Source organism: Epinephelus fuscoguttatus, linkage group LG18, assembly GCF_011397635.1.
Source record: "Epinephelus fuscoguttatus linkage group LG18, E.fuscoguttatus.final_Chr_v1".
Classification (NCBI taxonomy): domain Eukaryota; kingdom Metazoa; phylum Chordata; class Actinopteri; order Perciformes; family Serranidae; genus Epinephelus; species Epinephelus fuscoguttatus.
Genome location: NC_064769.1, coordinates 25,675,653 through 25,695,276, shown reverse-complemented (window position 1 = coordinate 25,695,276; position 19,624 = coordinate 25,675,653). Strand labels below are relative to the sequence as shown.

General features: G+C 41.3%; 1 protein-coding gene across 3 annotated transcripts in view; it reads right to left on the bottom strand.

Annotated features, from left to right (window-relative positions):
- Positions 1 to 19,624, bottom strand: part of plppr1 (phospholipid phosphatase related 1) — a 119,810-nt gene that overhangs the window by 44,980 nt on the left and 55,206 nt on the right. For all 3 annotated transcript variants that reach the window (XM_049559923.1, XM_049559924.1, XM_049559922.1), the window contains exon 2: positions 8,139 to 8,248. In XM_049559923.1, coding sequence (XP_049415880.1) covers positions 8,139 to 8,198 — 60 coding nt within the window. In that variant the 5' untranslated portion in view covers positions 8,199 to 8,248. The remainder of the gene's footprint in view (positions 1 to 8,138; positions 8,249 to 19,624) is intronic.

Sequence of the window (19,624 nt, the reverse complement as noted above, 5' to 3'; positions counted from 1 at the left end):
AAAACCTCCCAACTGCAGGCATCGCAGATTGTAGGCATCTCTCCTGTCCAAACGTAATCAAAACTAGCAGGTTTAATTAGGCTGTGTGCTGTTCCAAAACTGAATTTAACATGTGATTCCCCAGATAAAAGCCCTGTTTTAGAATCCCTCAAGTTAAAAAAAATCATATTGCGTCAGCGCAGCCAAGAGAGAGGCTGAGCGACATCAAAACAATCTCTCCCCGCGGGGATGGGGTTTTTGTTTTTTGAAATAATGACAGCCCAGAACATTATTACACCACACTGGTGGAGGAGATTGAGCGAGATGAAAGAAAGAGATCATCTTCTGAGGTTGACGGTGGGAAATTTTCACAAATAGTAGTCAAGAGATTGGTTCATTCCCTCACAGCCTGGTGCGGGTGGTGTTTTTGGAAAAAGATTCACAAGGCCCTCGCTTGCATTTTTGTACACAGAACCTGAGAAGTCTAAGTGGTCCTAGTTAGCTGAGTGAAAGCCTGGGGCGCTGTGTATTACATAATCTCATCCAGGGGGAGGTACAGGATATATCTGTTCTATCCTCATTCTTCACTGCTCACCTCCACTGCTCTGCCTTTTAATTAATTTCTCGTAATTTTTGCAACCTTTCACTTCCTTCCCACGATTGTACTTTCCTCATCCTCCCCAGCTCATCTCTCCCATCTCCTCCCTCGTGTCCCATCTTCCTGTTGCACTCCATCCTATTCTTTATTTCTATTCCCTTTCATCTCATAGGCCTGTTTTGTCTTCGCTCCACAGTGAGAGCAAACGGCAACAACAATCTTGAGGTAACAGAAAAGCAACAAGTTACATGACTGAATAAACAAATCACCCTAAATAAGCATCCTCCCTGTCACACCGCCTCTGGCACTGGAGCTGCTCCAGTCAGGACGCTTTGTTTCGGTCACGTGACGCAACTGTCCCTCTGCCTTGCTCTGTTCGTGACAGGCAGGGTGAGTAAGAGAAAGACGGCCAAAAAAAAAGAGAGAAGATGAAACAAAGGAGAAGGAAAAGGGCAAGAGGCAGAGAGATGGAGCGACACAGAGGAGGATGAAGAAGGTGAAGGGAAGGAAGAGCTCCCTGTGACAACGTGAGAAATGGGAAGAGATGAGGGGAGGGAGGAGGGGCGAGAGAGAAATGAGGCTGTGAGGATGTGACAGAGACATCAAAGAGGGAGAGACAGCGAAAGCAGGGACAGGAAGAGTGAGACAGGGAGGTGGATGGTGCCTCTGAGAGCTGTCCGTGAAGAAGAGGGGGAGTGAGTGAAATAGAGTCGTGAAAATTAAAGAAAGCTTGCTACTCAATGGGCTGTTACAGTGTCTCTCTCAGGAGCAGTCTGCCTGTGCTCTGCTGCAGCGTGGAGAAAATATACATGATGTGATGCATATTTTGGATATTGAGATTTTGTGCTCATAAAGATCCTGAATACCAATAGACTGTGTAATTAAATCAACATTTTCATGATGTGATTATGAACTTTAACAGCACAGGGCTGAGTGGCGATGGGTGCCATGACATTGTTGCAATGACCCAAAATTCCAAAGCCCCATTAGTCCCAAAAAATGTCCCTATATAGCCTGAGTCCTTGTGGTAATACTAACTATTGGGAGTACATGATTTGTGTATGTGTTTTTTGACTTGTGTATGACTTATTGCTGGGCAGTATGAAGACATTATATTGTTATTGAGATATTAGACTATAGATCGTCTAAGATTTTGGATATTGTTGAATTGTGATGTGGCATGAATGGTGTTTTTTCACTCGTTTTAAAGGCTGAAATCTAGTAAAGTGATTTAAATTCGTCCAACTTCCCAGACTTTTTTATTTGTTTTAACACTTACCTTAACCACTTGGTCATTATATCCACATTGTTGATGATTATTATTCAAAAATCTCATTGTGTCAATATTTTGGTGAAAAAAAAGTCATCCTGACAACTTTTTTTGCCTCAGAGAGAGTATTTGGTCAGAAATATTGTTACGTTTGATTTTGTCTCCCTGTCCTAACATTAATGACGTGCTTTTGAGATTTAAAAATATCGAGATATATATCGTGTATCAAGATACAGCCTTAAAATATCATGATATAATTTTCAGGACATATTACCCAACCCTAGTTTAACTGCCATTTAACTAGATAATTTAGTGATATTTATAATATGTGTGTATATATATATATATATATATATATATATATCTATATATATATATATATATATATATATATATATATATATATATAATGTGGGATTTAAAATGTGTACATGCTGGTATTTTTCCCTTATGTATTTTTTTTTTAAAAGTAGCTTTGGTATGACATTGGGGTTTTCTTGGTCTACCTTTTTTATGAATATGGGCTACAGGTGTGGCATGTCACATGACTGGCTCTAGCAGCACTATGGGTATTTAAGATAGAGCTTAGATTCTCTGCCCGAGCCTGAACCCGCCCGGACCCAAGTCGGACGGGTCGGGCTCCTCATAATAGACCTAGGCTATGGAACCAACTACTTATCACACGTGGGGGATGCCCCCCAGTGGTGATCGGTGAAACCCTTGAGATGTTATACACCTTTATGTGATGAGCCACGCCCTCTGCAATATTCATTGCCTTATAGAAGCTCAGTTTTAGTAAGTTTTCCAACTTTTGCCAACAGGGAACTTTAGATATTGGTCCCTAGATTATGTTCACCGAGGTTCATGCAGATCGGTCAAACTTCCTAGGAAGAGATCGGTTTGAAGTGTTTTTCAAAAAATTCAAAATGGCGGAAAATCTGTATAACCGGAAGTTATGGGTTCTTGGGGCAAATTTGTTCCTCATGAGGAGAGGCATCTCTGTGCAGAGTTTCACGTCTCCGACATACGGGGCATGAGATATGCCCATTCAAAGTTGCCATTTCAATTTGTTGCTATAGCGCCCCCTCTTTGGCCAATTGATGTAATATTGTTTCATTCGCATCCTCCCATGACCCTCTACCACTGTGCCAAATTTCACATGGCCTGACCAAGTCAGTGAGGAGAAAAACGTGGAACAGACACTCAGACACACCCACAGGCAGAGTTTTAGTCATTATATGCTTTGTGCTCCACTGTCTCTCAGATTAACTCATATCGCAGCAGTGCCTGGACAGAGTGACGTGTGTGGTTGTGCTGCTGCCGTGGTCCTGCCAGATGCCTCCTGCTGCTGCTGCCATCATTAGTCATTAGTCATACTTCTACTGTTATTATACACATGATTATTGTCACACATGTATACTGCCAGATATTAATACATACTTTCAACATATTGTACCACAGTAGCCAGAACTATAACTATAATATTATTACTTTCATTAATGTTGTTGTAAGCTACTGTCATTACCTGCATCTCTCTCTCTCTCTCTCTCTCTCTCTCTCTCTCTCTCTCTCTCTCTCTCTCTCTCTCTCTCTCTCATTGCGTCATTCGGATTACTGTTAATTTGTTATGCTGATCTGTTCTGTACGACATCTGTTGCACGTCTGTCCGTCCTGGAAGAGGGATCCCTCCTCAGTCGCTCTTCCTGAGGTTTCTACCATTTTTTTTCCCTGTTAAAGGGTTTTTTGGGGGGAGTTTTTCCTTATCCGCTGCGAGGATCCTAAGGACAGAGGGATGTCGTATGCTGTAAAGCCCTGTGAGGCAAATTGTGATTTGTGATATTGGGCTTTATAAATAAAATTGATTGATTGATTGATTGATTGATTGATTGATTGATTGATTGATTGATTGATATAGTGAGATTAATCTTAATTTCAACCAGATCAAAGTGAAACTTCTGCAACTGAGTTAAACACTCCCATAAAGTTGGCAAACTTTCAAGAGACAAACTAAAAAGGAAATCTAAATTGAAACATAGGCCAAGGTATCCTGACTTTGAATCTCAAGTATGGGTCGAGCCAGCACAATGGAACCTACAATTCCCATTATGCATGTTTCTTAAGACCGTCCCTGTCTGTGAAAAACTCATGTCCTTCAAGCACAATGTCACACAGGCTTTCCGCAAGGAAACTGTCCTCGACCAGCCAGAGCTGAGATTACTTAATGATGTCATCAAGGTTATTTTTCAGAGCTTTGAAAGGTTCCGACAGAGACACAGGATGGTTTATACATCTGTATGCACACTCTTTGTGACAAGTACACTGAACCTGATGTGTAAAGTTGGTGGATTGTCCCTTTAGCAACAGATCTGAACTGAACCTGTCAGTTTGGAGTTTACATCCTGAGCTGAGAACAACTGATACAAGTAAATATGACAAACTGGGGGTGAGAAGGCACATCTGTACTCATAATGTTTATCGTAGAGGTTAAGAGGGGGACATTTTCTAATCCTATAAGGCATTGTTGATGACACCTTCAGCAATTCTTTTTCCTTCATCCTCTGCAGTGATACCAATTGATGTGATTCAGTTATATAAAAACCATTACTGGGACTTGTAATGATTTTAATTTTCTCATCAGACAGCAAAACCCTGCTGGAGACTCATCAATAACCAATAACAGCTGCCTGCTAATTTCCTTCACTCTGGTCGGGCGATGAAAGACTCTGGGGATGCACACATTGCTATGGTAACAAAGTGTTCCAAACTGATTTTTAACACAACATCTGATCATCAATCTGATTAGCTGATGGTTTCATCATGAAGTGACGACGTTTCGCAGTCTGACAGCCCATAGTAACTCAATGTCATGCTACTATTCTTATAGGAATGATACAAATACCAAATGAGAGGAATATACCTTGTTTTGGTTGGTTGGTTGGTTGGTTGGTTGGTTGGTTGGTTGATTGGTTGGGATTTAAACCTCTTTTCCCCTGATGGTTTGTAGTCTTACCAGAACTAGAAGCTTTCAGACTTAGGTCCAGTTTCTAGTTGTAAGAAACATCACCAGTAAGGTCAGCTGGAAGGGCAATTTTCCATATTTCCAGCACTACTGTATAAACATCCTGAACACAGAGTTTACCACCTTGATGTGAACTGGGGATACTGTCAGCAACATAAAAATCACTTAACAGGATTAGGCACTTGTTTCTATTTTCATATAATCCACTCATGGTTACTTGAGATCGCCAATGACCAGGGGGCGACGAGAGTTGGAGGGAGTTGAGGAGTTACGTCACAGCACACCAGTGAAATGCCAGCATGCACGACTTTGTCTTAGTGTCATATAGAATATAACATCTTCTGACATTTTATTGAATATATTTAATCTCTATTCAAACAACAGGTCCCTTGTTCTGTCCATGTGTCTGTGCTTGGTGCAACAATATTATTACAGCACCATGTTCCATTTAACATCATTAGCTTATCTTGAACAACACACTCCAAATTATATCCATAGCACTGACTTTGCTATTCTTAAAAGGGCCGTCCACACCAAGAACAATAACTACAACTATATTAACAGTAACAATGTGAGCATCCACACAGAAGAATGGTAATATTCCGTAAACAGTGGCAGAAAGCACACGCTGCACACTCAAGCTGTGTCGCCCTGTCAATTCAGATGGATTTTGTTTGGCTGTCAGTGTCCTTATCGTTCATCAAATCCCTCCGAATGTGATCCCAGCAATATCATTACCACAGCCGGAAAACGGTTGTTTGTACCCTCCAGGTTGGGAGAGAGTAATTACCCCAAGTAAGGGAGTTCTTGTATCTCTGGGTCTTGTTAATGAGTGAGGGTAGAATGGAGCATGATGTGGATCGGCAGTTAAGTGCGGCTGCTGCTGTGATGAGGGCACTGTGCCACACCTTTGTGGTGAAGAGGGAGATGAGCTTCAAGGCAAAGCTTTCGATTTACTGGTCCATCTACATCCCAACCCTCACCTATAGTCATGAGCTCTGGGTAGTGACTGAAAGAATGAGAACACGGATTCAAGTGGCCTAAATGAGTTTCCTCGGTGGGGTGGCTGGGCTCAGCCTTAGAGATAGGGTAAGGAGCTTAGACATCTGGAGGAAGCTCAGAGTAGACCTGCTACTCCTTCGCATTGAAAGGGATCAGTTGAGGTGGTTCAGGCATCTGATCAGGGTGCCACTTGGGCGCCACCTGATAGAGGTGTTCTGGGTACATCCAACTGCTAGGAGGCCCAGAGGCAGAAACAGAACACACTGGAGAGATTTCATTTCTCATCTGGCCTGGGAATGCCTTGGGATCCCCCAAGAGGAGCTGGAAAGCGTTGCTGGGGAGAGGGACGTCTGGGGCGCTTTGCTTGGCCTGCTGCCCCCACGACCCCAACCAGATAAGCAGTTGGAAACAGATGGATGGAAGGACTGTCATTGACTCAGCCATTTAAGTTAAAACAATTTTGAAAATAACATTTATAGTTATTGTTATAGTTGCTGTTCTAGGTGTGGACGGCCCTTTATGGAGGGCAGAACAAATTTTTGGCGAGCAGGCACATGGAGAGAAGAAATGCAGGGTGTCACATCCATGGAAAAGAGATGGCAAACTGGTTTCTAATTAGGCATTAAAAATTCACTTGTCACTCATGCTGATTGACAGGGCTCAACGGGCGGACATGCTGCTCAACCAGGAACCTCTCTAAATCCACAGTAGGTCACAGATTCTAGAGGTTATAGAGGCATATTTGTTCTTATAGCAAGTGAATTAAAAAAGGCTTCATTTTGGTCTACAGAAAAAAAACAACTATTGTGATCGTCCTTTTAATTGTCTATATACGATTCGATCAGTTACTCAATAGCCCCCCTCTAGTTACACATCCTAATTAAACAAATTGCACAGCCATGATTAGCAATGTCCAACTGAGCATTTCACGCTGAGCGCCAGCCAAGACACTTGAAAGCTGCAAATGAGCAAATTGCTGTACAATGATGACAGGCTGTCCAACAGGACGACTTTCTATAGAAGATGAAGCACTTTGCGATGATTAATTGTGTCACGATTTAAAAAAAAAAAAAAAGAAGAAGACATTTTATAGGAGGACGGTGCTTGAAATGTGCCTGTGTTTTTCATGTTAACAGTTGCTGTAAAGGGTGATTCGTCGTGGGAGTAAAAGTGACACTTTAATTGACACGAGTGGGATTTCTAATATTGCAATCATAGCATGTATATCTCACTAAATCTGACAAATAGAAATAAGAAAAGGCCGTGTAGCATGTACCAGTATATTTACCTGATTTCTATCACCATTCCTGAGTGAACACAGGAGGGTGAAGTGCTTCTTAGTCTGTCTTAGAATAGCTTGTACCTGATATTAAACTTGTGATCTGTCAAAAAAAAACAATCACCCTGGCTCACCCACCTGCTTTTCCTGATGTGGGGAGGTGTTACAGAGCTGAAGTGCAAAGTCACATTTTGAGGTGTCAAAATGAAAATTAGAATCTCATAACGACAAATTTTTGCCATCTTTTCTTGCTCAGAGACACAAAATCCCATTTAAATTATTGATATATGATTAATCAATAACTGGGGGAGTCTTGAGTTAATGTATCAGATGTGGGGGGAAAAAAAGTGCAGAACAATAATGTGATTCTTACATAACAAGTACTGAGGCAACAAAAATAGGCAGTATCCCATGAGCCCACTCCAAAAGAAGCAAGGTAGAGAGAACATCATGAATCAAAGGGGAAATTATAAAATAGTCACATTTTCACTTATCTTAAAGGACACCCAGACACATCGTCATAGCCGACAATTACATTCATTTAGAGTGTGAAAGAGTTGTATGGTGGAGGGCTGTCAGAAAATATGACACCGAGGTCAGTCAAAAAGAAGGCATGAGATAAAAGAGGAGGCGTGAACTCATCAGAGACTGTTATGCAGGATATTTCATCAGAGAAGCGTGTGTGTGAGAGAGAGAGAGTGAGGAGAGAGATTAATGCAAGGCGTCCTGAGACATCTCTCTGATTAAGGACTTTCAGCTCACATGGTAATTAAATATGGAGGAGCAGAACAATTCTTACACACACTCACACACACATTCAGCTTTCTAGTCATTCCAACACTTTACGCTCTGGTTAGCTGTGTATAATTTACCAGAGGAGGTCATTTGCTAATGGTTAAATTGTCACTCACACACACACACACACACACACAAAAACTCATCATACACCCCCCCCACAAACCTGGATTAAAATTCACACTCAGCCTCTCACCTCTACAAAGATGAAACATGGGATGATGGAGTAGCTGCGCAGGGTGTTGTTGGACGCCATCTTGTCTCCTGTCGGGAGACGTCTCCTCTCAGGATTCACGGCAGCTCACTCTGCAAAGATGGGAACATCAAGTGTCAGAGCTCATTATCTGATATTGACAGACATGCAGCAATGCCATTTCTACTTATCACACTAGATCTATATTAGTAGGTGTACTCAGTATAATGGAGTATTGATGAAAACCACCCTCAGTATTGACCAATCACCTGCAGCTTGAAAGTGCAATATTAGGGGTGTAAGAAAATATTGATACACCTGAGTATTGTATTATGTTTGGTTATTCTGTATCGATTTTTAAGTAATAATTCACAAGATTTGTGGCAGTTGTTTGTGTAGTTTTTAAACCCGCGACTGCTAGATAGCAGTCTATCTTCAGCCTTCTGACTCTGACTATATTGAATCGTAACCCGTGTCATGATACATATAATATTACCAGATTCTTGCCAAACACAGGTGTACTGATTTCCATAAACTTTAATTAAACGCTCAGTCGTTTTTACTAGCCCGGTATAGCTACACGTTTTGACAAATAGAGGCCTGTCTTAATTAGACGCCTGGGCTGGTTGCCAAGCTGTTCATTTTTAAAGAAGTTCTTTGGATGTATAAAACAGGTAATAATTAATATTAGATAGCTGTTTAAATCGCAACCCAAAGGCATCTCCCAGTGATTCAAGCAATTAATAGCCCAGGCTGAGTTGATCTGAGGTGCCCAATTTTCCACCTCGTAGGGTAGTCATATTGGCAGAACCTTTTTGATTTAAAAAGAATGAGGTGCCCTTCTGCCATGGGAGGGGCTGTTGATAACTTGTGGGAGGAGCTGTTGATGACACCGCACATGCGAGCCACTGGCGGTGGATAAACAGGAAACAGCTGATAGCAGGAATGAGCAGCTAGTAGCAAGAGGGAAACGCAAACCTGACAGACACTGTAAAGATGAGCAACTGGGCAACTGGGGAGACAAGGAATTGCGCGCCCTTCTTGCCCTCGCAAATGAAGAGGCCATTAACTGTCAGATGACGGGGACGGTGAAGGACGGGCCGACTTATGAGAGAAACGCCGAAGGACTGACCAGCCGCGGCTTCCCTCCCACGTCACTGTTTATGTCACACGCTGAGCTACAAGTTTTGTTATGTGCTCACACCACCCATTGCCCCACAAAAAGCACATTCTATATAGACAAAAGTAGGTAAGCGGCATTTTGCTGCACTCCCCAATTTTGTTTTTATACTGCCAATGCTGAAAAAAGACCGATTGGGCTTTCCTGCAAAAGGGCTTAAGTTTTACGGTACTACATATCAAAGATCTAATTTCATTTATTTAGTCGAGGACAAAATATATATAAAATGGATATGAGATTTGAATCCGTGGTTGCAGGTCTGTCCTTCCATCAAATAGTCTTTATATGCATGTTTGAAATGTGTAACAGTGGGTATCTCTAATGTAGTATGGGATCTCGTATCAGATTTGAGTGTGAGTGTGGAAAAAATTATCTCTGACCATAATTATTTTTGTAAGGTGGTACAGCAATAAATGCATGCAAAATTTATCTAGTGATGTGTTACTGTTCCTGTCTTGTGTTGTGATTTGGAAGTAGAGCAGTAAGTGTAGGATGGGAGTTGTTTTGGATCTGAAAGTTAAATTTAATGGCTAGATTATCCACGTAGCGTTGAAACGGCAGGGTGTTAGAATGTGTGAGTGCAGCCAATGGTGAGTCTATGGGGGACTGTTTCCATGGATCTCGTAAGCTCTGGTGTGTAGTCCTGCTACTGGTTCAATGATTTCCTTTGTGGTGAGGGACCAAATTTTTGAGACAGCAGGATATTGTTAGGTGAATGACTGCATGTAGATATGTGTCCGAAACAATAGGGGTGAGCTATGGTCTGATCGTGTTGTGGACATACAATTTCTGGTCGAGCGTCATTTTAAGGTTCTGAATGTGGTGTCGATAAGTGAGATGTGAGTCAAAAAATACTCCAAGATATTTGTAGGTTTCTGTTGTGGTTAGTGTCTGATTTGCAAAATGAATAGGGTCAGACATAGATATATTCTGTTTTCTTGACATTGATAGTTAGATGATTATGTTTCATCCAGTCATTTAAGAGGTTAAGATCAGAGTTCTGAATTTAAGACATCAGGGTTCAGAAATAAAGAATACAGTGTCATCGGCATATAGTAGACAGTTAACTTGGTGACAGTTAATTAAACTTTCTAATGTTAGTCCATTTATCTAAAAATAAAAAGAGAATAAAGACTAAAAAACAATGGATAAAGTGAGTTCCTCTTTCCTAACAGAACAGTACCATGCCAAAATCACATCAGCTGTTATTTACTCTGCATACAGATGATTTGATGAGATATTTGTCTAAATCACTACTTTCAGCAGGCTGACTTGGAAAAGCACCACTACCCTAGCCAACCATCCATCCAATCAGATTTGATTGCTAGTCCCAGCAGCAGAAAAGGACAAGCAGAGCAGCTCAAATGACCTTTTCTTTCATTAATTCCTTCTGGGGGAACCAAATAACTCCCAGAGCAGCTAGGAGATTCAGTCCTCGTGCTATGTCATAGATCTGTCCTTGCCCCTGAAACCTCAAGGGAGACAGACTGGAGGTTTCCTTAATAGGTGCTAGTTAGGGCTGCAATTAAAACTCCCTGTCATTATCCAATAATGTGTTGATTATTATAAAAGTAATTGTTTTGTCTAGAGGCCAAGATGACAGGGGTGTAACGCTATACTGATAAGGATCAATATATCAATTCAATGATTAACGATCTAATATCATCAATGCAAAGTCAAAACATCAATACATATCATCATCTTGAAGATATGCTTTTATATTGAAATCTCCATGGCATGTCTCAGGCACCATTTCTGTCCAAGCACACCTCCTTCCTAAACATCCAAACAGTGCTAGGAGCAGACAATGGTAAGCAGCCAAGAAAAAGATAATGAGGATATTATCTGATATTGTTTCATTTCACTCACAGGCCCCTGAATTTGATTAAATCAAGATCACATCATGGCAGACTTTGTGATATCAGGAAATATCAAATTGCTGTCCAAAGAATCGATATAATATTGTGATGAAATTTGTGATTTATACCCCTACTTGGTGACATATTTTCAATATTGCTTGCTCCTCATATTTGATAAACTAGACTCAGAAAATCGCCCGGGTCATTTATCAAGCATTTGCTTGATAAATGACCCGGGTGAAGAGAGGCAGGGTTGAGTAAGATCCTGTTTTTGTGGACCTGGCTGGATCAAATGTGTACAAAATATAGTTAACAAAAGTTATCTGTTAAGGCATTTAAAGGTCTAGTGTGTAGGTTTAAGTGCCAACAGGCAGTGAGTTTGTAGATCTTAAACTTCGCGTGTGCCTAACATGTAGGGGAACTACAGTGGCCGACAAAAACACTAATGGCTCTACCTGGAGCCAGTTTTTTTTTTTTTTTGGGCGGGGGGGGGTTTCACATTCTGGGCTACTGTAGAACAACATGGCATATTCCATGGAAGAGGACCTGCTCCATATGTAGATACAAACAGCTCATTCTAAGGTAACGACAACACAACTGATGGAGCAGCAGATTGATGGAAGGGAGTCAGCTGATAGATCACAGGATTCCTTTCTATGCAACCAATTGGTGAATCTCATTCAGGGCACCCTATTTAAACTGCTCTGGCCTGCCTACTGTTGTTGCTTCCTCCACATGCCTCTGTGTATCCCGCCTCCACCCCAGCTCCTCCTTTTCATGTTGTGTCTGACTTATCAGTGTCATTTCTGTTTTTCATTTATGCTGCTCAGTACTGTTTCCAGGGGGTCTTTGCTGCTGCTCTCCCTGCCTTAGGCTTTCAATGCAGGCACATGGAAGGGCAGGGAAGTGTGCTCGCTTTGCCTCAGGCTTTCCTTGTTTGCACAAGGAAGGGCAGAGAGATGTGCTCTCTCTGCCTTAAGGCTTTCCATGTAGGCATGCGAATGGCGTAGAGGTGTGATCTCTCCACTTTAGGCTTTCCACGTAGGCGCGTAGAAGAATCTTTCTGCATAGGCCTGAGGAAAGGCAGAGAGGTCCCAGAACAGAGCCATATCAATATAAACTTGCAATGGAAATAAAGTTTTCTTTGACTAAAGTGCTCCTGACTGAATTACTGTTTTCAGGTCATTATGAACTAATAAATACATAGTCATGAATATTATAACCCATTTCTGCCGTTAGACACCCTAAATCCTGGACCTTACACACCCTGATTAACACTTAAGCTGGGGAATGGCTGCAAACTGTGCTGTAGCATATTTCTCTGTGTCAGTTAAAGCCTAATTTGTTGCATTTTTAAACAGCACTGAGTCTAAATTTGCCCTCAAGAGATATTTGTTATAAATATATCAGATTTCTGGAACAAAACTGAATTAAAAATCACAGTATTACTCAAATGTACACAACATTAGCTCTAACTGCTCTCTTTGGCTGTAAACACACAACCAAGACTGAAACCAAACTAACAGAACTGATCTCCAGCACTCAAGGACAGTTCCTGGCGCTGCTTCTGTTCTCCTGTCATCGCATTTTACTGCATTTCATTACAGTTTCTAATTGTCACGAACAATGCCATGGCATTTCCCCATAGAGATTAGCTAGCTCATTAGTGGGAGCTGGAATCAAATAGACATATGTAGAGAACAGGAGAATACTGCAAAATGAAAATTGCTGTGATATGTTTGCCTTTCTGGCTCCAGACAGGGATGAATTGGCTTGTCACTCACTCGTAGCATTGTTTTCAGTTACTGATGACTGACAGTGCAAGTGGGAAGTGTCTAGCAGTGTCAGGGTAGATATATAAAAGTGGTTCTGGAGAGCCGGAAATCCCAGTATCTGCTGTCATATGTTGATTTATTGGTATTAATCAACAAAGTTATGACCCCCCACAGATATTTAATGGTCATTAATGTGTTATGGGGCTTTAATCATGCTTAATTCCTCACTAAAGAGTCACGATGTTTCTGATTTGAGCTCTCTTTCTTCCTACTGTGCAGTTCTCACTGATGAAAGGCAGCAAGTCTGGAGAGGAGGAGGATTGTTGTGAAGCCAAGTTGGAAAGAAAAGAAGCAGTGAAGCATTTCAAATCTTACATTTTCAGAACTTATTTTTCTTTTTAACAACTGATGTTTTTTCTGTTGTTGTTTTTTGTTTTTTGTAATAAATTGTCCTTGAACACCAACTGCTCAATTCAACTGCTGGAGAGATGGCTAAGCCAGGTTCAGCTGAATTTCAACATACCATATTTCTGCTTAAATGTTGACAAGATTACCACCTTTGTTGTTTTTTAAAGGCAGCATTGTACTAAATAGCAGTTCACAACCACAAGCTTTGGTGATAAAATGTTCTTATTTGACAGCAGCACAAAATACAGCCAATCTCCATGACAAAAAGACGATGTGAAAGTGGTATTAATCTTTTCTCAAAAGTCTCGAAAAAGGATGTCAAACTGTTGCTTTAAGGGTCAACACTGAAGGTAGGAAAGGTTTTGATCATCATAGCACATAGCAAAAGCAATGATATTTTTAAAAATCCCCTCTCAGATTGTTATAGGACTGGCTATTGTTTGAAAAATGATGATACCAGTGCCAATATTAGCACCCTTAAAGTGATATCGATGCCATAGAGTACTTCATTCAATGGAGTGGCTTGCAGTGTAGCCGTACTTTAAAAGTCTTGGTGGCATCTTGGCACACTGAACTACCAACTATGTCAACACACTGCACTTGACCTCAACACACCACAGATTTATGGGTTGTGGCTATTGCTGGGGGATTGTGAGCTCTGCACTGAGAACAGAAAGTCAACCCCAACCTGTCTCCCTCTGCAGTAGCTGAAATCTGGTGCCTGGGCAGTGACTTGTGGCGTCAGACACTGAGGAAAAAGACTTTCTTATAATGGGCACGATACGCAGCCGGCCACTCAGCTGTGTTGGGGGAAACTACAGATTCACTGATCCAGCTTTTTCAGTTGCGATACCAATCCCGATGCTGTGGCTGTGAGTATCAGCCGATACCCAATACCGATCCAATACCACGGTTGACCTAAAAAGCTATACCTTTACATGTAGAACAGAAAAGACTAGAGGCATCAGGCATTGATGACTAAACAGTTCTTTCCTAAGATAAAATGAAACAAGATGAAACAGATTAATGCAGTGATGAGCTATTTATTTTTAATAAAAATAAACAATTGTGCAACAGCAGTTGAAATAGTGTGAAATACCTCCACACAGCAGATTCCCTCCTTCGCTCCATGACATATCACGTAGCTTGTGCCGTAATAGATTTAAAGGGAAAGGATCACCTCAGGTATAGGTTGCATTTTCCGATACCTGATCCATCTATTTTGATGATATCAGGGCCGATATCCGATCCAGATATCGGATCGGTGCATCGCTAAGGGAAACACGGTGGATGAAAGTTAAGGTGGCGAAACTCCAAGTAGGGTGGATGGGAGGGGTGGTAGATTGGTTCAACAAACACCAACCGTGGGTGGACTTTTGAGTGGTGCTCGCGTCCCAGGCCTAACCCTGGTCTTTTTTCCTAAACCTAACCATGTGTTTTTGTTGCCTAAACCCAACCACTTGCATTAGTTGTTGGAGGTAAAAACAAAACAAAACAAAACAAAACATCAATTTGCGTTGCACTGACGTAGTGAATTAATTTTGGGAGAAACTGTACTCGTACCTGGACGTGGAAGGTCCATGACCAAATGTTGATATGTGACGAGGACAGAGTGAGAAAGTGTTGATGATCTGCCTACATACACACACAGTGACAGGGCTAACCATTAGCATCACACATCTAACGTTACCTAACTGTTATTAACAGGTTTAAGGACAAATCAAGCCATTACAGTGTTGGTGTGGGGTTGCTGGGACGATTTAACAGCTTGGTGTTGGATGTTAGGCCAGCTGCTGCTATTGTGTTAGCTTGTGCTTACCTGAATGGCCAGGATCAAACACCCAGGATCAAAAGTAGGCATTGTTTGACTGGAGACGTTTTGATACTACTTGGTAGTGATGGCCTCATGAAGCCTCATGAAGCATTTTCTGAGCCCACTAGATGGCACTCTTGGTTTTAAGAGAGAGGCTCAAAGAATGGAAATTCAGTGTGTTTTAAACCTTTTGTTGAACATAAAGCGCCATCTAGTGGGCTCAGAAAATAAAGAAAATGCTTCATGAGGCTTCATCTGGCCATCACTACTACTTGGTACTGGGTTAGTTTGGTCGATATCTTAAAGGTTACGAGTGCTTTTACAACGCCCTATATATACCAATGTTGTTTAAATGTGATAAATTTGTAATGTTCAGCACTGCTACAGAGTTATTTGGTGATTAGGAGCTGTTTTAGTAAACTTTGTCTGATCTATATATTAGAGATTTCTATGTTTCACTAAGAGTCTTTATGGAAGCCCACATAGAGCTTACCTGAATATGACCTATTAAACTGAAGGTGTATGTTTCGACACATCTGAAAGCTAGTTAGCCTGGTTGAGACCATAACAGCATGTCACAGAGTCTTAAAGTGTCTTGTAGCTGCATTGTGCTCTGGTCTATTTTTAGTTATAGCTTCTTCTTCATGTTGTTCATGTTGTGGCTATTTGATTGTGAGGGGCTACCTCCATAAGCTGACATTTAATACTGACATTTAAACATGACTGAACAATTTGCTCAAACTCTATTGCAACTGAACTGGCAGTATCTTGATTTCCATCTACAAATATGGAACTCAAGTAGTATAAAATACAGTAGAAATGTGAAACCAAAAACAGCTTGTCAAAATAAACACTCATACCCATCCTATCTGTAACTTTAGACCAAGTTGCTACATATCATGACGAGCTCATTAAGCTCAGTGACAGCAACATTGTCAGTAGCGTTGCTTGTAGTGGCTGTATCATAAGCACGATCTGCAAACCTTGCACTGACAGATGAAAACACTAGTAAAACTCTCGTCACAGTTCAAAACCAAACACTTCAATCTCCCTGAGTCATTCGACGCAGAAAGACAGTGATGCTGGCAGGTCTAATCAGTCCCTAAGTGCCTGTCTCATCTCATTTAACGCTCAATCCCGGCTAATCAACCCGACATTAGATGGAAACAATCTGACCCTCGGTCTCTCAGCTCTCACAGCTCTTCATACAGCAAAAAACTGACTGTATATGAAATACAAATCAGCACCTGCCATCCTGCCATGTGGCACTCAAGACTTTTAACACTTGTGCATTGGTGCTGGGCGGTACCAGTTTTAATTCCTGTACAATATACGTTTTTCATACACTGTTGCATACCTGAAACAATAGCTGTAACTCCTCAACAGACAGCCTTAGAGGGTATTGAGAGGAACCCCCTATTAACTGCATACCCTTCTTACAACTTATACAACAATTAATAATTCATAACTTACTGTCTTTAATTGGGAAGAACACCATGGCACACAACAAGGTGTGTCAGATAAACAATTTGGAACACCAATAACTGTGCATTTACAAAATTACACCACCCAACAGCATGCAGCATGCAACTTATTAGCTAGCCAGGTAGCATAACAGTCTGTTAACAGCTGGGACAGGCTCTGTTGCTACTGTACAAGAACAGAAAAGAGAGATGGAGGATGAAGAAAGAAGACCAGAGATGCACCAAAATGAATTGTTCCCAAGACAGGAGCTGTGTCTGCTATTTGAGAGTGTCTTTTGTTTTGTTCATTCATTCATCCATCTTCTAACCGCTTCATCCTCTTGAGGGTCGCGGGGGGGCTGGAGCCTATCCCAGCTGACATCGGGCGAGAGGCAGGGTACACCCTGGACAGGTCGCCAGACTATCGCACAACAACCATTCACGCTCACATTCACACCTATGGACAATTTAGAGTTACCAATTAACCTAGTCCCCAATCTGCATGTCTTTGGACTGTGGGAGGAAGCCGGAGTGCCTGGAGAGAACCCACGCTGACACGGGGAGAACATGCAAACTCCGCACAGAAGGGCTCCCACGCCCGGGATCGAACCGGCAATCGTCTTGCTGTGAGGCGACAGTGCCAACCACCACACCACCATGCCGCCCACTCTTTTGTTTTGTTCTGTTTTTTAAAAAGGGATGTATTGTTACTCTATTGTTACTCTACGAGGTACTGGTTTTGCTTTTGCTCCTTGAAAACACTTCTTATATTGGATATTTTTAAAGAGTGACCCTAATCTGGGGAACCCACTGGTTGCTCTGGTTGTCACTGGCTGTGAACGTTAAATTGTGGGTACTGTACTAAGTGTTACAATAATTTGAAGCATTATCTAAAGAGAAAAACTTCCTTTGAGATAAATTAAGTTCTACTGAATTGAATTGAAATGAACTGAATTGTAACATTAGTTTGTTGAGTCACTGTCGTGGTGGTAACACTTGCAGCTTACTCCATCACATCAATAATATGCACTTATGGTTGTAGGATTCTTTGAACCAGTAGCACCAGTGATACAGTGAAGCCAAAAGATGAAACATCCCTTGAAGAAGCATTTGCTCGAGGCACAGCATATGAAAGGAAAATCAAGCAGTAGTTCGTCATTACGAACGCAATGGTCCCGCTACAGACAGTCAAGACAAATGGATTCAGAGCAGTGATTAAAAGACTGGATTCGAGGAACATCTTACAAGCATGGATACTCTTCAGCCAAACTGCTCTCCCCAACTTAACCTATACATAATACATTATACAACACTGAATGAAGCTGGGGGTGAAGCTACGTACAGTTGCCCCATTTATGCATTATTTTAAAACACAATATTTTAATATTTTGTTTTGAAAAGGAAGCAATGTTAAAGTTGTTGGCATATCTATTTTTTTTTTTCAGTTACGTTTGTACTTCATTGCAGTTTGCACTATCAAAAATTTTCTGCACCAATTAATGCATTCTGATTCGTTCTAGAAACATAAGGTTAGGTAAGCTAATAAAGTGGCCTCTGAATGTAATTCACCTTAAATTTGTCGTTGGTCTTTACCGCAACACCTAAAGCTGCTGCAGTAAGGACATGTCGCAATAATGGCATTTTTGCTAATACTGCAAGTAATGGCAGCAAGCAACGTTTGCTATGTTAGCTTTGACTGTTAGCATCTTAATATACACAAATTTGATAGTAATACTAACTTGTTTTTTTTTTTTAAACAAAGGTCAAAATAAACAACTACTAAGCGTTACAGTAAGGACACACAGAAAAGTCAATTGTTACCTTGTTTTACTTGAATTTGAGGGTCACCTAATGTGGGTGGTCCCCCCTGTTGCGCATGTGCTCACTTAGTAGTTTCTGTTTCCATCAAAACCAGAGTTGCTATATGGTGTTAAGTAAAAGTTATTTGAGACAATTTCATTTCAATTAATATATTGTAACCATCGATCTTCTAAACGCTTCATCCTCTTGAGGGTCGCAGGGGGGCTGGAGCCTATCCCAGCTGACACTGGGAGACAGACTATCACAGGGCTGACAAATAGAGACAGACAACCATTCACACTCACATTCACACCTATGGACAATTTAGAGTTATCAATTAACCTGCATGTCTTTGGACTGTGGGAGGAAGCCAGAGTGCCCAGAGAGAACCCATGCTGACATGGGGAGAACATGCAAACGCCACACAGAAGGGCTCCCACACCCAGAATCGGACCGGGAACCCTCTTGCTGTGAGGGGACAGTGCTAACCACCACACCACCGTGCTGCCCCCATATTGTAAACAAATTAGCTAATTTTACATATCTCAACATTGAGAACAAGGTTGTGGGACATGAACAAAAATGGTGTTTGGACCCATAAAATGCTTCATAAATGTCATTAAATCACAATATTTAGTAATGATTTTTTTTTTGTTTGTTTGTTTCAAGACGTGTAATAACATTGTGTATACATTTATCAAGCATCGCATGACAAATAACATAACTCCAAAACCTCACTGCTGGGACTTAAAAATGCCCACAGCTGCAGAAACTCCCTCAAATATTTTATCATGTTGCTGGGCCAAGCACACCCTATGGTAACCACAGCCGTCAGTCAACACATGATGACATTACTACATGTGTGACTTCAGGTGAGGGAGCTGTAGAACTAACACTTAATCTTAATTACCTGCAAAACATCAGTGCAATCATCAAATTAGTGTCAACTACAGAGCTTGAAGAGACTCATGGCCTCTGCAGCGGGGTGGATAGCTGTTGGGTTGAAGTAAAGTTTTCCAGGTGACGGATGGTCTCACACTTCACTGGAACTGCGAACACCCACAGTAAAAGTCGTCCGTGCCATGTAAATTTAATTGCTTTCAGTAAATTTATAAAAAAAAACACTAGTGCCAGACATCCTTGTGATCCGTCTCAGTGCACATTAACAGTGTAATCGGCCTCCAGTGACTC